We start from the raw sequence: 20596 nt of genomic DNA, 5'->3' as shown, positions 1-20596 counted from the left end.
GCTCTGCCTCTTGCAACTAAGATTGAACACGGCACCTTGAGCTGAGCTGCCGCTGAGCTCCCAGATGGCTCAGTTGTTTGGAGTGCGTCCTCTCAACCACAAGGTTGCCAGTTCGATTCCTCAACTCCCACAAGGGATGGTAGGCTGCACCCCCTGCAACTAGCAACGGCAACTGGACCTGGAGCTGAGCTGTGCCCTCCACATCTAAGACTGAAAGGACAACAACTTGAAGCTGAACGACACCCTCCACAACTAAGATTGAAAGGACAACAACTTGACTTGGAAAAAAGTCCTGGAAGTACACACTGTTCCCCAATAAAGTCCTGTTCCCCTTCCCCAATAAAATCTTTTTTAAAAAATCATTTAGACAACTGTTGAAATTTCAATATAGAGTATATTTTAAATAATTGTATCATATTGATGATAAAGTTCCTGATTTTGATAATGGTATTGTGGATAAGAAAATGTCCTTGTTCTTAGGAAATACATGCTGAGGTATTTAGGGGTAAAAGGTCATGATGTTTGCAACTAACTGAAACTGTTAATAAAAATAATAATGATAAGGAGAGAGAGAAAGCAAATACAGTAAAATGTTAACAACTGAAAAACCTAGGTGAATGGCCAAAGTGTTCATTCTACTATTCTTGCAACTTTTCTGTAGGTTTGAAATTTTTCTAAATAAAAATTGTTTTAAAAAATCATGCATGCTCCAGCTTAGTGACTTTCAAACTTTTTAATGCTAACCCACAATAAAATACAGATTGTATGCAGCAATCCAGACAGACACATACATACATATATAATCTGAACAAATGCATACAAATTAAATGCAAAGGTTCACAAAACAATACTTTCATAATATTTCATGTGATGCTCTGTGACTTTTGCGTTTTATCTTTTTTTTTTTAAATGCCGGTTGTGACCCATTAAATTGAATTGATGGCCACTAATGGTCACAACCCATTTGAACACTTTTGCTCTCAGTGGTGCTTTCTGCAACATTTCTAATACTTAATATTACCTAGAGACACAAAAGAAATACTGTCACCATGGAGAACTGACAGCTCAGTGCACCTTGAAATCTGTGTGGGCTCTGAAAACCCACCTCCTCAAATACAGTGAGAGGAACTCAGGACATTAAGATTAGGGATTTCCAGAATGTTGACAAATACAGTCAAAATCCCCATGTATGGATAACAGTTTGAGCAAGTATTTAGCAGACATACAGCCTGTGCTCTGATACTCAGGCCTGGGGACTTAGAGTTGGCCAACTCCCACCCTGAGAAATCTCTCAGCCCCGCTTCCCACCCACTGGCTGCCTCCTTTCCTCTTGGCCATCAGTCAGCCCCAAAGTGTGCAGCCCATGATAATTTCCACACCTAATAGGATCATCCAGGCTGGAAACTCCCTGTCCTGCTAACAGCATCTCTGTGTCTTAGGGATACTCTTCTCCACAAAACACTAAGAAAAGACGATTTTTGTGGCCTCCCTGGAGATTCACAATGCATGTTTGCATATGAAAGATTGAAAAGTCCCGGCAGTAGAAAAACCTGTTTAACATTTTTGTTTAATCTTAGGATTTTGCAAATTTATTTGTCCTCAAATACTTCCCCCTCTTTTTTCCCTACCTTACCCTAAAGTTCCTTTGTGCCTAAGGCCACCCCTAGGAATCATTGTGGAGTAAATGAAATGGATCTTTCTTTTAACTGCCTCCTAACTTCTCAGACACGGGGAACTACCACCACCCCCTTAGGTCTAAGTCCCTTTCCCATTTCCCTTCTCTCCTGTCCTGTCCACCTTTCTGGATCCTAGTGTCCACAGGCCCAGGGGGAGGCGGATTGTGGTAGAAAACAAAGGGATTGGGCCTAATGGGCTGCCTGGCCCAAAGAGAACTAGCACAGTTCTTAGTATTTAGCCAATGGACTGACTCTAATTCAGGCACTGCAGTCCCTGTTTCCTGGAAGATGGTGGGGAAGGGATGGGGGTGGAGCCCTGAGGCCCTAGGAGCTCCCAACTCCTAGCCTTCTCACCGGAAGTCCCATGTTCACTCTTGCTTCTCTTTTCCAGTTGATGCCCATATGACAGAGCAGAAATCCATACCCCACCCACTGTGTGGCATTTCCCAGGGTTGTACTCTTCCTAGGGCCATCTCTGGAGGCAAACTGTTCCTTCCACCTTCTGCTGGAATTTTCACCACCTACCCCCATTCTGTTCTCCTCTCCCCCCACCATAAACACCCTGGAGCCCAGTTAACTAAAATTTCCCCCACTGGCCCAGGCAGTTTGGGCCACCCCAGTGTGGCAGGGTCAGTCTGTCTGTAGGACAAACATCACATGCTGGGCCACACTGAGCAGGAGACTAGAGTGGAGGAGAAATGGGGTGTTGTGGCCCAAGCCTCCCACTCCACCGTAGAGAAGGCTGTCGGACAGCGAAGCATTGATTGGCCCCCGGGTGGTGTTGGCCGCCGCCTCCACTGGGGCCCTCGGGGCCAGCAGCTTGGAGAGGAGGCTGCTGAACCTGCTCACGGTGGTGGCCGCTGGCTCTGGGGACGGGCCTGGGCTGGACCTAGTGAGGTTCAGCTCCTCAGGGTCCACACAGAGGCCATTGGAGGAGCGCCCAAAGGCCACCTGGCTGAGGTCCAGGCCAGCCACGGAGCCCGGGGAGGTGCAAGACACATCAGCAATGTGCCCAGAGCTCTGCATCCAGTCCCGCAGCCACTCCAGGCCGCAGTCACAGCGCCACTGGTTGCGGAAGAGAAAGAGGCGGCCCAGGAAGAAGCCGGGCTGGAAGGCGGCCCAGGTGAGCACGGTGAGGTGGTTGCAGTTGAGGTGTAGAGCGAGGAGGCTCGAGAGGTTCTGGAAGGCGCCCTCCTCCACGAAGGCAATGCTGTTACGGTCCAGGTAGAGCAGCTCGAGCTCCGCCAGGTCTGCAAACCAGGCGCGTGCCACGTGGCCCAGGGAGTTGCCACCCAGGTTGAGCGTGCGCAAGTGGCGCAAGCCAAGGAAGGCATCGGCCGGCAGCGTGGCCAGCAGATTGTCATTGAGCAGCAGGTGCTCCAGGGCACCACAGTCGCGGAAGGCGCCAGCATGCACGGCGCGGACGCGGTTGGCCTGAAGGCTGAGCGACCGCAGGCTCTGCAGGCCCTGCAAGGAGCTGGAGGCCACAGCCTCAATACGGCCGCGTTCCAGTTGCGCATGTGTCAGGTTGGCCAGGCCACGCAGCGCACCGGGCACACGGCGGAACAGGTTGTCGAAGGCGGCGAACTCACGCAGGGCGGGCAGCTCGGCCAGGAGGCGCTCGGGCACACTGAAGAGGCGGCAAGCGGCCAGGTCTAGGCGGCGCAGGCGGCCCAGCGCTGTGAAGGTGCGTGCGTGCATGTAGCGCAGGTCGCCGTTGTGCGCCAGGCGCAGCTCGGCCAGACGTGGAAGGCCCTTGAAGGCGCCCGGGGTGATAAAAGACAGGTTGTTGTGGCGCAGCGACAGGCAGCGCAGTGACGGCAGTGTGCCAAATGCCCGCTCGCCCAAGAAGCGCAGGCCATTCCGGTCCAGGTCGATGGAGGCCGCCTCGCACGGGAACTCAGCCGGCACCTGCAGGAGGCCCGCGCGGTCGCAGCGCACTATGCAACCGCGTTCCGCGCTGCTGCAGGCACAGGCCAAGGGGCAGGTGCGTGTGCAGGCCTCCTCGGCCCAAGCGCTGGGCAGGCCGAGGACCACTGCAGAGGTAGGGATGGGGAAGGGGGAGAAAAGACCAAAAAACGAACAACCGTCAGCCAGGGGGTCACCACAGGTGACCTACCTGTCTGCGTGGCAGAATTTGGCCCTTCACAAGTTCTCATACTTCCTGCATGGCTGCGTCTTCCAAATGGCCTCTTTCCGCTTTCCAGGCCTTATACAGGATTCCTCACCCACGACGCCCTCCTCTTTGCCTCCAATTATCTCAATCGGCAAAAACCCAGCTGGAATCACAGCATCTGACCCATTCTAAACCCCCTCCTGCCTGTATCATCACTGTGCTCTCCTAGAATTTGGCCTAGAGGGTGTGTTGTTTGCATGTGTAGGATACCCCACCCTAGAGTGTGGCCTACACGCTAGGCCGGCACTGCCCAATACCATAGCCACTAGCAACATGTGCCTCTTGAGCGTTTGAAAGGTGGCTAACCCAAATTGATGTGCTGTAACTATAAAATACAGACCCCCATCTTAGACTTAATACCAAAAAAAAAGCTGAAATATCTCATCAATAATTTTATATGATTACATGTTGAAATGATATTTTAGATATATTGGGTTAACTAAATTATTAAAACTTAATGTCAACTGTTTCTTTTTACCTTTTTAATGGGGCTACTTGGAAATTTAAACGTATTATATTTCTATTGGTGCTAATCTAATCCCTCCCACCATAAAAATTCAATTCCTAAAAACCCCCATTGAGTAAATTAAGCCTCAAGAGAAGGGAGTATTAGGGAACAGAAAGTTGGAAATGAAAGAAAAGCCTATCAATCTTGTTTTTTTCTTTGTCACTAAAATTAAGCGATAAGGACAGCATACTAAATAAACTATCAATGACAATGACCTTCTTATACATCTCAAAAGAATAACTGTGGACTCTGTGCAGTTAATTTCCATTCACCAGCCCCTGCTCTCTAGGGACTTTTTTTACATCATCAAGGGAAAGAATGGTGTTTATAAATTTATTTTGTTCTGAGTGTTTGAATGGAGGATCAGATAAAGACTTCAAAAGCCCTCCAGTAGGCTTGCCACCTGCAACAAAGCAAAATGGCATGGCCTGCCTCCCTTTCGTAGCCAGCCGTCCCAAGCCCCATCTTGAGTTCCAATGGAAAAGGCAGCATGGAAGATGCACAAGTTTTATTTTTCTGGCCAGGAGCAGCTCACAGGTAAAGTGTGCACAATCTGAAATTCTTGCAGAAGAACAAATAATAAACCTGACCACTGCTAGTCATAATTTCTACCCCTCCTCAGCGGCACTCCCGAATTCCTAGCAAACACCCATGGCCTACCATTTGGGCCCTCCCACCATGTAAACATGACCCTGCCTTGCATGTCGTGGGAAACTGAAGGTGTGGCCACACAAGGAGTGTGTAGAACATGCTTGCTGCTGCCTCTGTAGGTTTGCTCAGCTTCCAGCGTCTTTTCAGAACATCCGTTGTAGGCACTCCATGTTTTTTCAGGGGCTGGAAATAGGATTCAGCCCTTCCAGACATGGCTGGAGGACACTTAACCCTTTGAAACCCTTCAGCTGTAAACTATAGCTAGTTTGACACTGTTGCGATATTCTGATCTTGACTTAGCTATTCTCTCCCCCTAAAAACTGAACTAGACACCAAGTTTCTTGGATGGACCCTGTGCTGAGGTTGGCTGTAAACAGGGCAGCTACTGGCCTGGAGAGACACTCTGTTAGAGAGACAGGGCCAAGATTATAACCTTAAGTCCAGGCGTCAGCTAGACAGAGGCGGAGCTTTTTTCAATCAACTCTTCCAACTGGGTCAAGTAGAAAGCATCAGATTTCCTTACAAATAGTCCTTAATTCTACTCTTTTCTCCTTTCTAATTAACAGAAGTGCACTCTCAACCATATGACTCATGTTTCTACTCCACAATAGCTAACATTGTTCTGGGCACACTATATGGCTCAGTAAATGTTTACAGAATTAAATGGAATTCATGCCTTCCTCTGTAAAGATTCCTGCTGGAGGATGTCATTTATTTAAAAAACAAACTCTTTGTCAAGGAATTCATGGGATTATGACAGGATACAACCAATTTGGTTGTATAATTCAAGAAATCACAAATGTAGCTGCCAATTTTTTTTAAACACATACAAGAGGGGTGAGGTTTTTATTGTATAGCTTTTTTACCTTTAAAATTTTGAACTATGAATGCAATACTTATTTCAGAAAATAAATTAACGTTTATTTTTAAACTTTAAACACTCAAGTTGTTGTCACTATTAGAGACCTATTTTCAGCCTCTGAAACTTTGATAGCCATTAGGAATAACCAATTTACTGGATTATTTAGTGAAATTTAAATTAAATCAAGTAAATTCTCCAAACAGACAACCAAACTCCACTATTAGCTTACCCAATCTAAAGACTAAGTATATGCCTAATAATCCAGAAAAGCAGGGCACCAAAACAAAATTTTTAAAAATAATAACACATTTGGGTGAGTTCTGCTTGCAGTAAATGGCAGAGTAGCTTGTATCAGACTCATATCCCTGCTGATAGCTAGTATAAACTCTGGGGGGGAAAATTGTTTTAATTGTTTGAAGGCACTGGAGAGAAACCTAAACAGGCAACTAGAGTAGATCCAACCCTTAAAAGAAGAGAAGCAAACTAGGTGAGAGCCACATTTAACTGGCTTTTCCTCTCAGGGTGTTTTCGATTCACACTGCACACGAGAATAGAGCAGAAAGCAAGAGACTTATTGGGCTTACAAATTAGAGATCAGAGTGTACAGCTGCCACAGTGGCTGGAAATTGAGAAGGGAAAACATGGAAAAGAGTGAGCCACAAAGTTGGAATACAGACTCTCCTTACATCCTTATTTGAGTCCTAAGGTGTGTATGTGTGGGGTGACTTCAAGGAGCCAAGAACTGAAGGCCAAAAGAGCTAAACAGAGATTGCAGTAATTTCCCAGTAATGGGAGACAGATTAAGAGTTCAAGGTCCACCCAGTGGACCTTTTTACAAAGGGCTTGTAAAAATACCTGGAGCTTTCCATTGACACCCCAGGGGACCACACCTTAGGAATGAAGACCATTTCCCAGGACAAAGGGCAAAACTGAATTAGGCCTACCCTAACAAAACCTAAAACCAAGCCTCACCAGTATCATAGTGATCTGCCAGTAAGTTAACTAAATGCCAGAACTAAATTCAATACTCCTCCAAGGAAGATAAGAGAATCTAGAGTTACTATAACTACCATCTACAATATCCAGTATACAGTCAAATAATACTAGATATGCGAAGAAGCAGCAAAACATGACACTTATCAAAAGGGAAAAAAATAGTTGACAGAAGCAGCCCAGAGACAGCTCAGATGTTAGAATTACCAAACAAGGATTTATTAAGGAATTTATAGGGAACAAATGGATATGAGTGAAAACATGGGGAAATTGAATTTTAGAAGAGGTATGGAAACTCTAAAAATCTTAGGACTGAAATAATACAATGTCTGAAATTTAAAAAAAAGAATATATATATATATATATATATATATATATATATATATATATATAATAGCAGATTAGACGCAGCAGAAGGAATAATTCATGAACTTGAAAAAAGGTCAATAGAAATTACCCAAAATGAAGCACAGAGAAAAAAGATTGGAAAATAATATGATTAGAGTTTCAATGACCTGTGGGATAATATCAAGCAATTCGATTAAAATGCATGTATTTGGAGTCCCAGAGGAGAGAAAAGAGAGAATATGGCAGAAAAATAATTGAAGACAATTTTCAAAATTTGATTAAAAACAAGCTCAGCAAATCCCAACTAATATCACACACACACACACACACACACACACCTAGGAACATCATAGTGAAGTGGCTGAAAACGAAAGATAGAGAGAAAATCGGGGCAGCCAGTTAGCCCAGTTGGTTCGAGCGCGATGCTTGTAACACTAGGGTTGCCGGTTTGATCCCCGCATGGGCCAGTATGAACTGTGCCCTCCACAACTGGATTGAAACAACTGCTTGACTTAGAGCTGATGGATCCTGGAAAAACACACTTAAAATACATATAAACTTTTTAAAGTTTAAAAAAAAAGATAGAAAGAAAATTAAAGCATCCAAAGAAAAAAGACACATTACGTAAACAACACTAAAAATGATGACTGACTTATCAGAAATAATGGAAGCCATAAGACAATAGAATTATCTTTTAAAATGCTGAAAGAAAAGCAAAATCTGACAACCTCGAATTCTATATCTAATGAAAACGTCTTCACAAATGAAGTAAAATAGAAATACTTTCAAGTTAGCAAAATCTAAGAAAATTAACCCTCAGCAGATCTTCACAAGAAATGAACATATTCTTTAGTCTAAAGGAAAATGATACTAGATGAAAATCAGATCTAGGGGCCGGCCTGGTGGCTCAGGCGGTTAGAGCTCCATGCTCTTAACTCCGAAGGCTGCCAGTTCGATTCCCACATGGGCCTGTGGGCTCTCAACCACAAGGTTGTCAGTTCAATTCCTCGAGTCCCGCAAGGGATGGTGGGCAGCGCCCCCTGCAACTAAGATTGAACATGGCACCTTGAGCTGAGCTGCCTCCTGGATGGCTCAGTTGGTTGGAGCGCATCCTCTCAACCACAAGGTTGCCAGTTCTATTCCTCGACTCCCTCAAGGGATGGTGGGCAGCGCCCACTGCAACTACAATTGAACATGGCACCTTGAGCTGAGCTGCCGCTGAGTTCCCGGATGCATCAGTTGGTTGGAGTGCGTCCTCTCAACCACAAGGTTGCCGGTTCGACTCCTGCAAAGGATGGTGGGCAGCGCCCCCTGCAACTAGCAACAGCAACTGGACCTGGAGCTGAGCTGCGCCCTCCACAACTAAGATTGAAAGGACAACAACTTGACTTGAACAAAACGCCTAGAAGTACACACTGTTCCCCAATAAAGTCCTGTTCCCCTTCCCCCCCCCCAAAAAAAATCAGATCTACAGGAAAGAATGAAGAGCAATGGAAATGGCAAATATGTCACTAAATATAAAAGATTACTCTTTTCTCACCTTAAATGTTTAACAGACAAATGACTGTTTAAAGTAAAAATAATGCTGTATTATGGAGTTTATAATATATGTAAATGAAAAATATGTTAATAGTATGAAGGATAAGAAGGGAGGTAAACTGAATTGCACTCTTATAAGGATCTTACATTATTCATGAAGTGCTATAAGATTAATTCAAGGTAGACCATGATAAATTAAAGATACATATTGCAATCCTTAGAAAATAAAAAATAACCTTGACCCCTACCTCACACCATACACAAGAACTCATTTTAGATGAACCATAGACCTCAATGTAAAAGATAAAACTATAAAGCTTCTTGAAGATAACATAGGAGAGTATCTTTGTGACCTAGTGGTAAGCAGAGATTTCTGAGGACAAAAAAAAAAGAAGAAAAGACTAACCATAAAAGTAAAAAGTAATAAATTGGACTTCATCAAAATTAAAAACTTCTGTTCTTTTAAAGAGAATAAAAAGATAGGCCACAGACATCTCATAAGACTTGTATAGGGGCCGGCCCAGTGGCTCAGGCAGTTAGAGCTCCATGCTCCTAACTCCGAAGGCTGCTGGTTCAATTCCCACATGGGCCAGTGGGCTCTCAACCACAAGGTTGCCAGTTCAATTCCTGGAGTCCCACAAGGGATGGTGGGGAGCGCCCCCTGCAACTAAGATTGAACATGGCACCTTGAGCTAAGCTGCCACTGAGCTCCCGGATGGCTCAGTTGGTTGGAGTGGGGGCTCTCAACCACAAGGTTGCCGGTTCAATTCCCGCAAGGGATGGTGGGCTGCGCCCCCTGCAACTAGCAACGGCAACTGGACCTGGAGCTGAGCTGCACCCTCCACAACTAAGATTGAAAGGACAACAACTTGACTTGGAAAAGTCCAAGAAGTACAAACTGTTCCCCAATAAAGTCCTGTTCCCCTTCCCCAATAAAATCATTAAAAAAAAAACTCAAAATATAAAGAACTCTCAAAACTCAATAAGGAATTTATTAATTGAAGGAAGACAATTCAATTAATAAATGGGCAAAATATTTGAAGAAACGCTTTACCAAAAAGATATACAGAAGGCAATAAACACATGAAAACATGATCAACATCATTATTTGTCAGGGAAATGCAAATTAAAATAACCACCTATTAAAATTAGAAAGACTGACCATACCAAGTGTTGGAGCGTATATGAGACAACTGGGACTCTCTTATACTGCTAGTGGGAATGTAAAATGGTGCAACCACTTGGAAACAATGTGGCAGTTTCTTTAAAAGATAAACATACACCTACCTTATGACCCATTCATTTTACTCCTAGGGAGATAAAAGCATATGTTCACACAAATGACTTGGCATAAATGTTCACAGCAACTTTATTCATAATAACCCCAGACTGGAAACAACACAAACATCCATCAAGAGTTGAATGGGTAAACAAATTATGATATATCCATACAATGGAACTCTACTCAGTGATAAAAAGGAATGGACTACTGATATATGCAAGATGGATGAATCTCAAGATAATTTTCCTGAGTGAAAGAAACCAGATAAAAAAGAGGACATACTGTATGACTCCACTTACATAAAATTCTAGAAACTGCAAATTAGTCTATAGTAACAGAAAGATCAGTGGTTGCCTGGGGATGGGTGGGGAGGCAGGGTAGGGCAGGAGGGAGTGATTATAAAGGGGCATGAATCTTGGAGGTGATGAATATGTTCATTATCTTGATTTGTTACGGATACCAGGACCAGAAAGAACCCAAGCAGCACTCAGAGAGTTAGGAGAGTCAGCTGTATTACGCCGGCGGGCTCAGCGGGATCCTTCCCAAAGACAGCCCCTAGCAAGGTTTTGAGCAGGTTTTTATGGGCTGGGGACTTCCTTGAGTTGGGGAAGGGGTAGGTGTCATCTGGTGATTGGCTCGGGGTGTGGCTCGGAGGGGGCTATGCGGAAGTGGGCCGGGGCTTAGGCTGGGGACTTCTCTCTCCGCTGGGGCCACCATTTTAGGTCAGTTCCATGTGGCAGGGAACCATTTTAGGTCAGTTGCTCCATCAGATTGTGCTGATGGTTTCATGAGGGTATACTTTGAATACATTCAGTTTGTATATATCAATTACACCTTAATAAAGCTGTTTAAAAAGATAGCATTAAGAAAAGGAATAACATATATATTATATATACAATTCATGTATTATATATATAATATATAATATATATATGACTTGTGTACAGAATATAAAAACAACTCCTACAAATGAATACTGAAAGACAACTAAATAAAAATGAGTAAAAGACTCGAACACTTTATGAAGACTATATTAAGTAGCCATCAAGAACATGATAAGTTGCTCGATATCATTAACCATTAGGGAAATACAAATTAAAACTACAATGAGATTTCCCTAGACACCCACTAAAATGACTAAAATTCAAAAGACTGACAACCCCAAATGTTGGTGAGGATATAGAATAACTGGATTCTCTTACATTATTGGTGGGAGTGAAAAACAGTTCAATAACTTTGGAAAACATTGGCAGTGCCTATTAAAGCTAAACATATGCCTACCCTATGACTTAGCAGTTCTACTCAAGAGAAATTTAAAAAAGAAGTTCACATAAAGATTATACAAGAATGTTCATAGTGGCTTATTCATAATAGATAAAAACTGGAAATTACCCAACAGTACAGGGGAGAAGTAAATTACAATACATTTATATAATGGAATGCAACTCAACAACAAAAAGGAACAAACTACTGATGCAAACAACAAAAACATTAATGTTGAACAAAGAAACTTGACACAAAAGAGTGCATACTATACAATTACATTTATATGCAGTCCTAGAACAGAGCTGTTGCCAGTGGGAGCTCAACAGAACAGGTCTACATGTGGATTCCATCTCAAAAGACAGCAAATATCTACAAGGCATAGTTTAGGAATGTTACCTGTAATATGAGCATGTGTGACGCTACTAAAATTCATCAAATTTTATGGGTTTCTTTTGCTCTTATAACAGCCAACTTTTAATTAGTCTTTGCTCAGGGCTAAGCTTGCTACATACACTATTTCATTTAATCCAACAATCCTGTGAGGTATTATTCTCTTCTTCTCACAAAAGAGGAAACAGGTTCAAGGTGGTTAAATGACACCAACATTTGTTCTTTGTCTTTCCACTATACTGTACTATCTCCCACCCCACACACTTAGCCTTTCTGAACTTTTACTTCTTTAACTGTCAATTGAAGGGTCTGCACTTCCTGACCTTTTGGGGCCCTTCTGGTTCTCATTTCCCATGGTTGGACAGCAGCTGTTGCCAACCACTGCATCTAAGAAAAAACACCCTACTTAGAGCCCCATATGTGTCTCTACTGCCTCCTCCCAGCCACAGCTGTTTGGGCTGAGGGTGAACATTTGACCTAAGCAGCGTCAATCAGATTCATTCCCTCCCAGTGAACATGCAACAGACAGTGAAATAATGTGAGCACCAACCTGTATGGCATTGGGGATGGGATTTGTACCAAAACCACATGCAGGTCAAAGCTATAGGGGAGCAGGAGCCAAGGACAAGGTGAGAACGCTGGTGTGCAGAGAGAGGACTAGCTCCAATGTGAGAATCAGAAATGGAGATCAGGGAGAGTGGGAAGCTGCTGGACAGCTCTCTAGTTCCCATAAGGCCCTGCTACGGCTGTTTCTGTGACATTTCCCTGTGTCCATTTCTGAAACCCACTCAATCCATCTACGTGGATGAGTGGATTTCTATTCCTTACTACCAAAGCGTCTCTGATAGTTGTGGACATTTGACATTGTTTCTGGCTCCCCAGCACCCTTTAAGCACTCTTTCTACATTTAGAGGATTTTCTACATTGTAAGTCCTACCTCCACAAAATTGAAACCACAAACTTTCTTTCCCAACTTCCCTTGCAGCTAGGACCCAAGCATGTGACCTAGCTTTGTGGATTACACACACCCAACGAAACTTGGATTCAGAAGTAGGCACCAGGCAGAAACCATTTTCTGGCCAGGATGGTGGCATGGGCATCTGGCTTTCAGGCTCCCATGGTGGAACTTCTGGCACCCAGCATGATTCCAGGTGTGTCACCAGTGGAAGTGCCCCACTACCTGGTTTAAGCATTGCTCTGGGCAGTGGCCTCCAATCCGGAGATCTGGGAACACCTAACATCCCCGAATAACCCCTTCTTGGCTTCAGTAACCTAGATTGAGTTCTATGGCTTGCAGCGAAATTCTTGAGCAACATCCTGAGTAAGACAGTTTCCCTTCATCTCTAGAATACCATTTCCTTCTGGCCCCTCCCCCTTTCCCTGAAGAACCATGTGAAGTCTTCACCTTGAAAGAGAAAAACTACTCGAATTCAGGACCAGGCTGTGACCCTCGACCAAAAGGAAGCTCCTTACCACTCTTTGCCAGGAAATATAGAAAATTGAATTCAAAATTATTTAGGCCATCCCTGACTTTTCCAAATCCAAGTGAAAAGTGGCCCCTCCTGGAATCAGCAGTGATCATTCCAAAAACAAATCTCCTTGGCTGTCCAGAGCTGAGTTCCATGGGAATACTCTGCCCAGAAAAACATTTACCAAATTAAAATAAAGATCACAGTTTGTGAGGAGAGAAGGTCAAATTCATCGGCAATTGCTTAGCAATTTTTCTTCTCACACTGGTACTTTTGGGAAGGATCCATGTGGAAATCTGAAAAGGCTTCAGTGCTTTTATTCCCAGTCTGAGGTAAGGAGGGAAAGATGAGAAACTCAGCAGGACTGGCCTGAGCTTAGGACTGGCCCCTGCTCAGCCAGCCTCTGTCATAGCTCCAGGATTCACATGTGGGGCTTTCCAGAGTATTCAGTCTGGAAACACTCATCCTGAGGGTGCGGCCTCTCACTCTAGTTCTCTCAGCAACTCTGATGACACTGCCTTTCATCCCTGCTCTCTCATACTGATTTTTTTGTTTGGGGTTTTTTCTTTAACCTCAGGTAACCTTTCTGCATCTCATTTTTCTCTTCTGTAACAGGCAGACAATTATGAGGAAGAGATGAGTTGGAATGCTTGAAACAGCTGTGAAAGCATTGGCCAAAGCTAAGAGCAGGCTCCATTGAGCCAACTGTTATCACAGGATTAAATCTCTCCAAGGGACCAGTACTTCAAGGACCATGTAGAAATCTGCCCCCAAGTGGAAAGCAAGACACCAAGTGTCAAAATATTGATGTTATTACTACAAGTAGACTGCAAGAAGAGTCTAGCTTAGTTCTCTACCTGGGCTGCACATTAGAATCACCCAAGGAACTTTTAACCAGCTCTGAACTCACAATGCCCAGGCCATACACCAGACCAATTACATCAGAATCCAGGGGTAGAACCAGGCATTGACGTTGCTAAAGTTCCATAGTGATTCCAACGTACAGCCCAGGTCAAAAACCAAGGGTTTAGGTAGACCAATTTTATAAACATGGGATTCATCTGTGTGGTATTCAGTGTTATGAGGTATAACATAGAGTTACCATATGCCCCAGCAATTCCACTCCTACATATATACCCAAAAGACTTGAAAGCAGGTGTTCTAACAAATACTAGTACACAAATGTTCATAGCAGCAGTATTCACAATGGCTCAAAGATGGAAACAACAAATGTCCATCAATAGATGAATGGATAAACAAAATGTGGTGTATCCACATGACAGCAGCCAGACGTACAAGGCCACATATTATATGATTCCATTTATATGAAATGTCCAGAATAGGTAAATCATAGGAAGTAGATTAGTAGATTAGGGAAGAGTGAGGCGTGGCTGCTTAGTAGGTATAGGGTTTCTTTTCGGGATGATGAAAATGTCTTGGAACTAGATAGAGGTGATCTTTGCACCTTGTGAGTGTTCTAAATGCCGCCGAATTGTACACTTTGAAATGGTTAATTTTATGTTATACGAATTTTACTTCAATAAAAAGAAATTTTTATAAGGTGTTCCTGACTCTGGGCAAACAGCAGAGATAGGTCTCTGCTTTTGTGCTCTGGTCAGTGTACTGGGCAGCCCCCTCCTCTGGCGAGCTGCAGGGATGTAGGATGGTTGGATTCACATGCCCCACAGAATGATGTCTTAATGCAGACCAGCTGAGGAATTTCTCCTTCATAGGCCCTCAGCTTTTTGAATATGTGCCTTTCCCCCTTGAGGTTTGCTAGAACAGTTACTCATGGAGTTTCCAACCACAGACTGAGTTTGAAGTGTTTCTTCATTTTCATTGTTTTCAAAGAACTTGTGCCTCATGAATTCAAAATAGCAAGGGAAAATATGGTCAATTTTCTGGTTTCAGCAAAATCTGTTCAGTCACTTTGGCTCTACAAGCCATTCCTCTCCCACTCCTGGCAAATGCTACCGCAATTGCTTCACAGGCCAAGACCCAGTGCTTGATTTTCAAAACGAAATGGGCTAAGGGGAACAGAAATGCACTGGGGAGACCATCCTGTGGCCTCTGACCTCACAGTGACCCCAGAAGTTGCTTCTCACACTTTTTGTGACAGGAAAGAAAGCCTCATGGATTCATGCTCTAGCTTTGCTGGCTACTAATTCAAGTCATTGGGGATGGAAAAGTCAGTTTGTCTCTAGAAGGGAGATCTGCTGACAGCCTCGAAGTCTCTGTGCATCTCGAGGTGGAGAGCTGTTCCATCTGAGGAGTAGAACACAAGGCCCCAGAAAGAAAAGACCTTGGGGCCTAAATATTGATGATTGCCCCAAACTAGAAACAATTTAAATGCTCAGCAATGGGGAGTGAATAAACAAACGAATACAACCATGTGAGGCAATACTACATGGCACTCAAAAGGAAGGAGCTATTGATCTTTACAAGGACATCAATGAATCTCACACACATACTGACATTCCACAGTGCTTGAGTCCCAATAATGAGGGATTTGTTCTCCTTGGGGTGCAGCTGCTCTCTCCCTACAGCTTTCCTTTTTCCTTTTAAATCAAGTTGATTGAAGTACACTTTACTTACAATAAAATGTACCCATTTGAAGTGTACAGTTCAGTAAGTACAGCAAATGTATACACCCATGTAACCACCAACCCAATCATTATTTATCACACTCCTATCAGCCAGAAAGTTTCCTCAGGCCCCTTTGACAGCTGTCCCCTCCCCATCCTCAGCTCCAGGCAATCACCAATCTGCTTTCTGGACTATAGATTAGTTTTGCCTGTTCTAGAACGTCATATAAATGGAATCAAATTGTTCTTTCAGTCAACAGCATGCTTGTGGGGTTCATTTATGTGGTTCCGAATAGCAGTTGATAGTTCCTTTTTATTGCTGACAGCATTCCATTATGTGAATGTATCTCGATTTGTGTATTCAGTCACCTGTTGAAGAGCATTTGGATTGTTTCCAGTTTTCACCTATTGTGACTAAAGCTGCTGTAAGGGCTTATGTGCAAGTCTTTCTGTGGACAGTGTTTTCAATTCTCATTTATCTAGGACTCGGATTACTGGGTCATATGGTAAGTAGATGTTGAACTTCAGAAGAAACTGCCAAATTGTTTTCCAAAGTGGCCAGACCATTTTGCATTCCCACCAGCAGCATGTGTGAGTCCCAGTGGCTCCACATCCTCACCAACACTTATTATTGTCTTTGTTATTCCAGCCACCCTAGTGGATATGAAGTGCCACTTCATTGTGGTTTTCATTTGCGTTTCCCTAATGACCAATGATGTTGAGCATTTTTTCATATGCTTATTTGCCTCTTGTATATCTTCTTTGATGAAATAGCTACTGTGTTTACCCGAAAATAAGACCTAACTGGAAAATAAGCCCTAGCATGATTTTTCAGGATGACACCCCCTGATGCGTCTTTTGAAGCAAAACTTAATATAAGACCTGGTCTTATTTTCGGGTAAACACGGTATTCAAATTTGCTTGCCCAGTTTTAAAAATTGGGTTGTTTGTCTTACTATTGAGTTTTAAGAGCTTTTAAGTACATGTATATGTATATTCTGGGTGCAAGACCTTTATTAGATTTTGTAACAGTTCTAATCTGGGTGGCGTCACCCATTCAACAAACAAACCCCTATGAAGCACCTACTATGTCTTAGACTCTAGAAACTATGAGGTGAGTAAAATACAAACCCTGGCCTCCTTTAAAGAATCACAGTTTAGGAGCAGCCAGGTGGCTCAGTTGGTTAGAGCGTGAGCTCTCAACAACAAGGTTGCTGGTTCAATTCCCACATGGGATGGTGGGCTGTGCCCCCTGCAACGAAAGATTGAAAACTGTGACTGGACTTGGAGCTGAGCTGCGCCCTCCAAAACTAGATTGAAGGACAATGACTTGGAGCTGATGGGCCCTGGAGAAACACACTGTTCCCCAATATTCCCCAATAAAATTTATATTGAAAAAAAAAGAATCACAGTTTAGAGCAAGTTGCTGGTGAAGGACCCTGTAAAGCAAGTTAAGGAATTGGGATATTATGTTGTGAGAAGCAGGATGACCCGAAAGAGGTTGATATGGGGGAGGGGTGAGAGGCGAGGCCCTTCCAGGAGACCCTCATATCCAAAGAATTTGTTTCTATTTTGCCCCAGATTTACTCTGTTGTGAGCCATATCTGATTCATTTTGTCGGGCTCACTAAGTCATTTTTCTCTAGTTGAGGAGGCAGAGCTCTATCCCTGCCTGCTCAGGAACATGTTGTCCATAATTCTTGTGACTTGTAGTCAGAGGAATATTGTCTGTGCTGCTGAGTGTGTTTTAAATTAAAGTGCCAGGGGATGTGGAGATGGTCATTAATTTTAAGTGCATCTATTGTTAGCAAATGATGTCACCGCTAAGCTCTCCAACTTGTCACAAGAAGTCTGGATGTATTTCTGGTTCCTGCAGCAGGGGCAGTTCCTGTTTTGCAGCACACAGGCTGTGAACACTGTCTGCGTTCTGAGGAACAGGAGCGTTTTTGATGCACATTTAAAATAATACTGGCTCTTGGAAGCAAACATTCTGTCCCAATGAGTCAATCAAACTTCATATACTTTCTAGGTAGGGGAAATGGCAAGGAGCTGGCTGTTTGTAATTATATAAATGTCAACCTCTGTCCTTTGCAGTCTCCTCAAGGTAGGCAGTCGTGTCTATTTATCATAGTGTTCCCTGCACCTTGTTCCAATGTTTTTTCTCATTTATTTGCTGAGTCTCCCATAAAAGAATGTAAGTTTCTCAAGGACAAAGTCAATGCAATCATCTCTCTCATAATATCCCTTGAGTGTATTGAAGGTACAGTGTATACCTGTTGATTCATTGAATAGAGCAAAGTTTTCCTTTTTGAAAAAGTAGAATAAAGAGTAAAAAAATATATAATAGTACAGAATTACCTGGTAAAATTTTTCTCTGACAGCACTGCAGACAGAGGTCTATTTGCATGGGTAGTTATAACCTCAAATAATTATATTCATCTGACAGTCAGAAAAACAGATTCTTTGTTTAGAATCATTTACTGCAGAACTTAACAAGGGACTTTTCCTTAGGGTATCTCTGTTAGATTTGAGCTCCTGGAGTTATAGTGCTGTGAGAAAACATTTGCAACGAGTCTTCTTTTTGTATTAAACCCCACAGAACAACAGGACAAGAACTTGGAAAAAAATTTGCAACACCATAATCACACAATTCCAACATGACAGTTTTCGTTTTTTCTTCTTCCTTTAGGACGATAGTTTCTTGAAGGGATTTTTTTTTAAGTGAGCTTAAAATAATGTGACTAGAAAACCATGTAGTTTTTGGTGATTACACCAATGAATTCATATCTGAAATTAGAATTTAAAAAATCACCAAAAGATTATTTCATATATTTGGCTCAGGAGCTTTGTTTTTAAGTAAACAAACGAAAAAACCCACCACCTACTGTTTCACTCTCATTCTCCATTCCCTCCCCCACAATCACACATTCAGTGAAACCTAATCCAAAGAACCAGTGTCCAGGTACAGCTTTCATGGAAGCCACTTGAAGGCCACGCTCCTTGGGTTTCCACGCGTCTTGCAGCATCTTCTATGGGCTTCCCCGCCCCTGCACCTATTGGCAACTGACTGCTTGGGGACAGGAATGGACCTCGGAACTCACCATGCAGCAGCAGGACCAGCATCCCGTGAACCTTTCAGGAACCTGGTGGCTTAGAACCACCCAGCTGTGGGATCCCTACCTGAGGGGAGAGAGCACAGGTCACCAGGTGCCCAGGAGTGGTCCCTGGAGAACCAGGACACTCAGGTCCTTTCTCACCCCTCCATACTTCCTCCTGACTGCCCTGCTTTTCCCCTCTACTTCTTCACATTCACTTCTCCCCATTAATCTTAGTGTTGGCTTAAGAAAAACCAGTAACAACAGCCAATCAGAAGCGCCCTGCAAACTGACACCTTGAATCTGTTTGGAAACTCTTCATCAGGCTAAAACCCCGACAGCAACTCAGATGGACTCACTGACAGCCCAACAAGAAAATGGACAGAGAAAAAACCTCTGCAGAGAAACTTTAGTGAATAGTCCCCAAATGTCACTTACCGTCCTGGGGGATCTGCCTGGTCCCGCTCCTCCTCCGAGGTGCCCTTTGTCACCCCCAGCCCATCCATCTCCCAAGTCAGGCAGCCACAGACACTAAAAATCATCTAACAGAGAAGTAAGGTGGGGGTGGCGAGCAGTGGGCAAGTAGGGATACTTGTTTGTGCAGGTTTGAGCGCTTATTTTTCCTTCTACAGATTTAATGGCAGGAAAATCCTGTATCAGATGAGGATTACCAGAGATGAAAGAATGTGTCTGCCTTTTGAATCAAAAAAGCCAGTGACAGATTTTGCTGACACACCAATCGGCTTTATCCCCAGGCCTTGGCCTCTCCATCTGCTGAGCCCCTTTCTCTCCTTAAACGCTCCTCAGACCCCACCTCCTGCCCTGACCCCAGCCCAGCCCCAACTAATATACAGCCAGAAATTGGCTTCCTGACACCCAAATAGCGTTATCAGCATTTTCAACAAGGACATGTTATATAACTTGGAGAGGTGGGGAAAGCGGAGGACAGCTTAAAATTATGATGTTTTCCCGAAATGCAGGCTGCTGATTTCCTTTGGATGGTGGATGATCCAAAACAGACTGGGGAGGGCCCTTCACAACAATCTGGCTAGAATCCCAGCTTTGTGGTTGAGGCTGTGCTGACCACCACCCAAGGCAGCAGGTCCATGGGCAATTTTCAGAACCTGACTGGGGTTTCTCAGATCCATCAGGACTCAGTCAAGTCCTCACTACTCAGAGTGTGGCCCTCAACCAGCAGCAGCAGTGGCATGAGGAGCTAGTTAGGAATTCGGAATATCAACAGCCCCACCCCCACCCTAGACCTCTGGGATCAACATCTGCATTTGAACAAGATTCCTATGGACAGGAAAGCTCAGGAAAGCCTCGATTTGACAGAGTGGTGGAGGGCGTCTGCTCAAGGGGGTGGAGGCAGTTCAGGTGTCACCACATTTTTCTGGCCCCAGCAGATCCATCAGGCCTGGCTATAGGGTCTGGCCTTCTGCTCTCCTGGAACCAAGCTCCCAGGTATCCATGGCAACCTGCTATGTCCTGGCCACGCTGGCCTTGGTGTGCCCAGGCTGATGGGCAGAGGCCTGGAGTTCCCTTCCCCCAACAAGGGCTCTGGGTATAAATCTAAGCATCTGAGACTGCTGCTTCCTGGGGAATTTTTGTTTGCTTCCATTTGGGCCTTGAAAGCCAAAATATGGCTGAACTTGTCATAACCTCTGCTAAGAAGGAAACCATGTGGGGCATGGGGTAAGGATGTGGGTGGAGGAAGCCCCCAAAATGAAGTCGCTGTCCCCAGCGTGGGTTTGCTC

The 20596-nt window shown here is 43.9% G+C and overlaps 1 protein-coding gene across 1 annotated transcript; it reads right to left on the bottom strand.

Moving 5' to 3' along the window:
• Positions 1-374: 374 nt before the first annotated feature.
• NYX (nyctalopin) lies at positions 375-19613 on the bottom strand. The gene is made up of 3 exons (XM_019747841.3): positions 19278-19613; positions 18846-18924; positions 375-3712 (listed from the first exon to the last, which is right to left on the bottom strand). The coding sequence occupies exons 2-3, from the start codon at positions 18865-18867 to the stop codon at positions 2307-2309; spliced, it is 1428 nt and encodes a 475-aa protein (XP_019603400.3). The 5' UTR covers positions 18868-18924; positions 19278-19613; the 3' UTR covers positions 375-2306.
• Positions 19614-20596: the final 983 nt, after the last annotated feature.

This window comes from Rhinolophus sinicus, chromosome 18 (genome assembly GCF_057876585.1).
Source record: "Rhinolophus sinicus isolate RSI-liver-muscle chromosome 18, RSI-T2T, whole genome shotgun sequence".
Classification (NCBI taxonomy): Eukaryota; Metazoa; Chordata; class Mammalia; order Chiroptera; family Rhinolophidae; genus Rhinolophus; species Rhinolophus sinicus.
Note: the sequence above shows the minus strand (reverse complement) of the source record. Positions and strands in the feature narration are given on the sequence as shown.

Coding starts and splice junctions, on each gene's coding strand:
- NYX (XM_019747841.3), bottom strand. CDS start 18,867: ATGCTGGTCCTGCTGCTGCATG. Junction 3,713..18,845: donor GCTGGTCCTGCTGCTGCATG/GTGAGTTCCGAG, acceptor CTACCTCTGCAG/TGGTCCTCGGCCTGCCCAGC.